The 7,058-nt window shown below is 49.1% G+C and overlaps 1 protein-coding gene across 2 annotated transcripts in view; it reads right to left on the reverse strand.

The window, feature by feature from the left end:
• Positions 1-1,920, reverse strand: part of LOC102375720 (myosin regulatory light chain 2, smooth muscle minor isoform-like) — a 17,409-nt gene extending 15,489 nt beyond the window's left edge. The window contains exon 1 of one of the 2 annotated variants that reach the window (XM_025211670.1): positions 807-830. In XM_025211670.1, the coding sequence (XP_025067455.1) occupies positions 807-815 (9 nt within the window). In that variant the 5' untranslated portion in view covers positions 816-830. Of the gene's footprint in view, positions 1-806; positions 831-1,814 lie in introns of those variants that run through there. The other variant, XM_025211672.1, reaches the window with a different exon arrangement.
• Between the last annotated feature and the right edge of the window lie 5,138 nt (positions 1,921-7,058).

The following is a 7,058-nucleotide window of genomic DNA, read 5'->3' on the forward strand; positions in this document are numbered from 1 at the left end:
TATGCTTAGGGGCAACCAGCATGGGTTCATTAGAGGCAGGTCCTGGCAGACCAACCTGGTGGCCTTCTATGACCGGGTCACAAAATCCCTAAGGATTTTGTGCCCCGGTCATAGAAGGCCACCAGGTTGGTCTGCCAGGACCTGCCTCTAATGAACCCATGCTGGTTGCCCCTAAGCATAACCTCTCCTGCTGGCCCTTCGTGGACGATCCGATTTCTGCTACGCAGAACAGCAGCTTGAAGAGCAGTGGCCGGCTGGTAAGTCTGTTGTGGTGGAAGGGGAGGGGGCAGACTGAGACCCCTGTGGTAAGGGAGGAAGTGGGGCTGGGGTGGGGCTGGGATGGAGCTGCAGCTCATCCAGGGGGTGGCTCCCACTGCTGTGTGAGCCCTGGGAGGGCGTAGACAGCATGTGTTCCCCAGATCTGCTTGGGGCAGGGCAGGCTGCAGCTGCGGGCTGGGGCCAGGGCTGTGCCAGGCTCTTCCCAGCAGGGGCTGGGCCAGGCTGTGCTTATACTCTTAAATTTTGCGCAAAATACTTTTAAATTTTGCAATTCCCCCTCTCCCAGTGCTGCCACTGCCTGCCCCAAGTGCACCCCAGCCCAACCCCTGCCAGAAAGAGCCCAGTGCAGCCCCAACCCCAGCCCACAGCAACCTGCGCCCCCCAGACAAGTCACAGCTCCATCCTGTGCCCTGCCCCTCCCCACCGCAGCTGGGCAGTGCCTGCACCAACCCCTGCCCCACTCCCTCTCTCATGGGAGGGGCCTTTATCTGTCCCCCCATACCCCTTCCCTCCCACAACAGACTTACCAGCTGCATGCAGCTCTCCAAGCTGCCGGGCTGTGCTCCTCACTGCCTATGTGCGGTGCTGCAGCTGCGTGCATGCACAGGCCGCTTATTGACCACATATGGCTAATTTCCGATACAGTCAATCTTCTTTTTATCGGTGCCAATCCGATATCAGACCGATGTATCGGTGCACCTCTATGAGAAACAAGAGCATGACCTTCTTGTGCCTGGTGCAGGAAACTCTCCTTCTAATGTCCCTTCCTCCTTTACTTCCTGAAGTGGGCTAGAGCAGTGGTTTTGAATCCTTTTTGAACCAGGACCCATCTGTAAACATCAATGGGCAGTCTCAGCCCAGTGCCTCTCACTCATAACCTGCTGCCCCCAGCCACCCCAATGTGTGGGGCAGGGGGTATATGGGGCAGGGGTGGGTGTGTCAGGCAGGAGGAGCCCCAAGCAGCCCTTTGCAAGCTGGAAGTCTGCCAGCCTGTGGGGGGAGGGGAGAGAGGTTCTCATATTTTTCTCCTTTAAAAGACAAGCCTTTTAAAAAGTTTGTTCATGACCCTTTTATATAGTCTTGCAATCCACTTCTGGGTCATGATCCACGGGTTGAGAAATGCTTGGCATGCTTGGCCTGCAGGTGGGGCTACTGAAGTGCATCCCAGCACAGGGCCTGGTGCAGACAGTTCCTGTCTCTAGCCTGCAGACACTCAAAATTGACAAATGCGGAGGCTAAACTTCTCACGAAAGGCTTTTCCTTCAAAGAGCACATGGTTCATTCACTCTGCCTTGTTCTGAAAGTGGCCAACGGGCACTGCCCTGCAAGCAGCACTTCTCTGGGGTGAGGAGTGCAGCAGCTGCATTAGCAGGAGCACTGCCAGCAGGTCCAGGGAAGTGGCTCTTCCCCTCTATTCAGCAGTGGTGAGGCCACATCTGGAGTTTTGGGCCCCCCGCTACAGAAAGGACATGGACAAGTTTGACAGAGCAGTGGAAGGAAACGAAAACGGCTCTGGGTTAGGGGACATGACTTGCCAGGGCAGGCTGAGGAAACTGGGCGTGTTTAGTTGCCGAAGAGAAGACTGAGGGGGCACTTCGCAGCGGACCCCAGCAGAGGCTGCCACAAGGGCCGGCCCACGACAGCCATTTTACCTCCCCCCGAAGTTGACGACAACGATGACGTGAGGCTACCGTCCGCGCATGCGTTCTACGAGCGGACCCCTGAGCTCCGCGGCTCGCGGATTCCCGCGCTCCCCCGGCCCGCCCCGGCCCGGGCCCACAGCCGCCGCCGCCGCCCTGCGCTTCCGGAGCGCACCACTACCCAGCGCGGGGGGGGAAGGGGAGGGGCGGGCTCAACCATTTGCGAGAGGAGCGGGGCAGGGATACAAGCACACCAGGGGGCAGGTCGGGAGCTCGTCAGCAGTGCCCTTGCTATTTACTCTGCCCCCCCGCGTCCCAGGGGAATTAGTTCAGAACGCGCCACCCTCCGCGGTGCTTTGGTACAGTCCACTGCCGCATTCCACCAGCGTGGGGTGGGGAAGGGGGCGTGGCCAGCTGGGATGGCCCCGCCCCCTCCCAAGCCCCGGACCGAAGTGGGCGGGAGACTCAAGACCGGCCTCTGAGGAGAAGCATCCTGATAAATAATGCGCATATCTACAGAGGTGGCGAGAGCTTTGCCTGTGGTAGTTTTAAGTGCAGGTTCTATAAGCCCCTGTCTAGAATGGTTGTTAGGAGTGGATTAAGAGTCATTGGGGGACTGCATGGCCCAGGGGCCCCCGACCTATGCGTTGCCCCACCACCACGGGCCTCATCCCTGGCCCGCGCAGCAGGAGCAGGACGTGATACCTGCCCAGGCCCGGGCCCAGTCGGTCCATGCATTAAGCCGTCTATCTCAATCTGTGGGTCGCAACCCAAAAGTGGGTCACAGGAATATTTGAAAGGGTCACCAACAAACTTTAAAAATGGATTCACCTTTAAAGGAGAAAAATGTGGGAAACTGCGGCTTTTCCCTTGCAGGCTGGCAGTTTCAGCCTCAAGGGGGTGCTTGGGGCCCCCTATGCTCCATGCAACCTCCCTGCCCCACATAACCACCCCCTGCCCATGCACTGAGGGCAGAGGCCAGCAAGTCTGGAGTGAGGGGCACTAGGTTGGGATCGGCCACTGATGTTTACAAATGGGTCCTGGTACAAAAAAGGTTGAGAACTACTGGTTTGATTATCCGGCATTGAGGTGGTTGGACTGCTAGTCTGCTAACGCAGTGCTCTGAATGCCTAGGGATGCAGACCAAGGGATCCTGCATTGAGGAGGTGGTTGGAAAATAGTCTACTAATGCAGACCAAGGCAGATGAAGGTTGAAGAGAGCTTTTTTTTTTTTTTTTTTAAGAAAAGTTAACTATTATGCAAAAGATTAAATAATTTCAATGGAAACTTTTGGAAACCAGGTTGTAATGAGTAACAACTAGAACTGATAGTCAGCTGAGTTTAAGGATGACTTACAGAAGAAAAAACTATGTTTCTTCCCTTTTTAAACCCGTAGTGCAAAGGTTTTGAGAGGTTTCTTCACAACATTGATGCTTTTTACACTTATTTTTCTTTTACACTCAAAATTAAAACCTTACCAACCTTTTTTTTCTGGAAATCTCTACAGGTGATTGAAGAAAGAGCTAGCAGGTTCATGGATACTATGGGAATAAAACCTGAATACCACAAGGGTCATGTAATTTTTATTTTTTTTCAGACTTTTTTCCCATTTCTTCCACATGGGAGAAAAGACCTCTTTGTTAAAAGAATCAGCTCCCACCAATTCAGTTAAGTGCTGAGAAACAGTCTCACATGTCTGGGTCTTCCAATTAAGAGTCCTAAAATAAGCAAGATTTAGGAATACCTAAAAGGGGTGGGGGGTAAAAATGCCTTTCAAGCCATGTTTGTAGTACATAAAAATAGAAAGTGAAAGAGCATAAACTCCTTTTATTGCCTTAATGAATGCTGTTTAATGGCGACACAATCCCCGTAACAACCTCTTTAAATTGAAGGATTGTTTTTCATGTTAGTACTCCCCTGAGGCTAGGAACTGAAATGTGGTGGGGGAAGTTGGCAGCTAATATGGGCTCCAAATGCTTCTGCATTTTTGGAATTTTTCTAATGGACTCCAAGGCTGGATATTTACATTTTGCATATTCAACTCAAACAGCATGATTGGATTTCAGGAAGTTGTCGAGTGGGATGAAAATAGGAATTATACACAAAGAGCATTCTGAATCATTGTTATAGTTGAACAGTACATTGTTAGGAGCTTATTACCATAACTCATTTTCTATGTCTTCTTTAATTTTCATCAAATGCATCACTAAGTTGTTTCTCATTACTGTATTTGACAGCGTATTGCTAAAATGACAGCCATAATGTCAGGAAAGGAAGTCTGACTTAATTGTATGAATAACATGGAGGAGGTGGTCCATGAGTGGTTGATAAAGATTGTTTGCTGAAATATCCATTTACATTTCAAAGTAGAAAAATCACTACCAAATCACCAAGACCTGATGGCATTCAGAATCCTGGGGTCTTGAAGTAGCCTAGATTGGATATTGCCAAACTCCTAACTGTAGTATACAACCTATCACTAAAAACAGCCTTGGTATCAAGGGACTGGAGGGTTGCTAATGTGAATCCCATATTTAAAAAACGGCTCTAGAGGGGACTTAGGGAACTACTGGTCAGTGAAATACTTGTTCAGCATGTGGATGAACATGACTTGCTGGGGAAGAATCAACATAGTTTGTCGAAGGGAAATAATGCCTCACCAACCTACTGGAGTTCTTTGAGGGTGTCAATAGGCAGTGGCAACATGAAGGGGGTGCACAGGGATAGCCATGCACCCCCTGAGAGTGCTGGTGCACCCCCCTGATCAGCCGTGCTCACCACTTAGCCCCCTGCAAGCGTCAGCCAATCGCTGCAGCTGCTCCCAGAAGCAGCTGCAGCCACTCCCGGAAGTGGCTGCAGCGATCAGCCATAGGGGGAACTCCCCCCAGGCAGTAAAATTAGCTGCAGGGGGACCTCCCCCTCCCCGGGCAGCAAGACTGGTCACAAGGGGAACATGTGCCCCTCCTGACTAAGGCGGCACCAGTTGCCCATGTCATTAAGAAGGTGGATCAAAGTGATCCAGTTGACATAGTATGTCTAGACTTCCAAAAAGCCTTTGACAAGGTCATTAAAGGCTCTTAATGAAGTTAGGTAGCCATGGGATTACAGGGAAGGCCTACTTATGGATTTGAAATTGGTTTAAGAATAGAAAACAAACAGTAGGTTTAAAAATAGTCAGTTTTGGGGATGGGAAAAAGTAAACAATGAGGTCCCACAGGGATCTATGTTGAGACCAGTACTGTTTAACATGTTCATAAATGATCTGGAAAAGGGTGTGTGTAGTGAGGTGGCTAAATTTGTGAATGACACAAATTATTAAAAGCTGTAAAGACCAAGGTGGACTGAGGAAATACAGAAGGATCTGGTGTTGGCTATAAATGTCCAACTCGGGATCCTTAAAATTCTAATTTATTAGGCAGATTGAAACACTGTAATCATAAACCTTGGGGCTGGTCCCCACACACACGCACACATACACACACACAGTAGCAGGCTACAGAGTCAGGTATACCTATCCTACAAGTGCTGGAGTCTGCCGTCGATGGCCAGTCGAGGCTTCTTTCAGCGTGGTGTTGTCCTCCAGAAGGGGGTCGCCGGCTGGTCCTTCTGGCTGGACAGGTCTGGTCGAGTTGGAGATCAAGAGGGCACCACTGAGGGTCACTTTTCACTGCCTTTTATCTGTCCCTGGCAGACTTTGGTGACTCCCCAGTTTTCAGGTTTGCCCAATCCAGGGGTCGTTGACCCTCATGGGACTTCCCCCCCATGGCTACTGGACAGCATCTGTCAGCCCCAGGGGTCATCCGCATGTACGTGCAGGTTTGGGAGTCCGTTGATGAATTTAGAATAGGGCTCTGGGAGTGGTCGATCTGGAGATATTCAGCCCAAAAGTTGGTCCCCTGCGTTGATTAACTCAGGCCAGGGCTCCTAGCCCTTGATCAGTGACGTTTAGAGATTTCCCGCTTGTTACATTGTCTTCTATTGAGTTCTTCCCCTGGTTGATCTGCAGCTTCCAGGTGATAATTGCTGTCTGCTGCTACTGTGTTACACATTCAATCACGTTACACATTCAATCACTGATTCACTCGCTCTTTCAGAGGCCAGCTTGATACAGGAAAGGGCAGTTTGATTCCTGCCCTTGTTAACATTGTTACAATGTATAATTTACTTATGAAACTAAACATATTCAGTTGAAAGTTGAAAGGTGAGGAGTATAAAATATAAGCTACAAATGCCATGGCACACAAATAGATAAAAATACCAAAATACAAGGGGAGATACAAAATGCCACCATTGTTCAGCTATATAGACAGGAGGTGTGTCATCTTCAGCTGGTTTGAAGTTAAAACAAAACTTAGGCAGTTAAAAGATATTGACAGAGAAAAGCCTTGGGGGGCGGAGAGAGAAAATAACGATATTCTAAATAGCATTTAAATCCTTAAGAGAAGTACAGAGAAAAAACAAAACAAAACCCCCAAAAAACAAAGTACACATGACCCTTAATAAATATCCTTTTGCTAACCAAGTGGAATATAAAACCTTTTGAGAATTGCTGCCCTTGTCTCAAATATCAGAACAACTTTCCAGTCCAACCAGACGGAAGTGTTCTGGTCTGGGATCCACAGACAGGTCCAATTTTTAGAGGAGGGGTATTACCAATTACCCTTATTATATCTTTATGATATCATATGTATTTAAACTGTGACAACTTAAAACAAACCAAACAAACAAACACAAAACATATAACAAGACAACACAAACAGACAAGACAATTTTTGCCATGGCTGTAACGAGGAAGATGCTGCTGATGCTAGTGAGGCCTCATGGTTTGTCGGTCACCTTTGACTACACTGTGGCTTCTGCAAAAGAAAACAAACACACACAAGCCTGCCAAGGAAAACTTGCAGTGGGTGATTATTCATATTTACAAAGTGCAACGCTGACATGTGCAGTGGCAGTGCACACATCATTTTCCATTCTTGGGGTGCTTTTCTTTTATAGTGAAAAAGTGGAGCAATAACCTACAGGATGGTGGCCATCCTAAGTTGAGGGTTTTTCTGGCCTTTTCCTGCCTCAACATCGAGGTGGGCACTGATCAGCCTGTCCGATGCGTATTTTCCAACGGCTCAGAGCCGTTCCCTC

This window comes from Alligator sinensis, unplaced genomic scaffold (genome assembly GCF_000455745.1).
Source record: "Alligator sinensis unplaced genomic scaffold, ASM45574v1 scaffold318_1, whole genome shotgun sequence".
In the NCBI taxonomy this organism is placed as follows: Eukaryota; Metazoa; Chordata; order Crocodylia; family Alligatoridae; genus Alligator; species Alligator sinensis.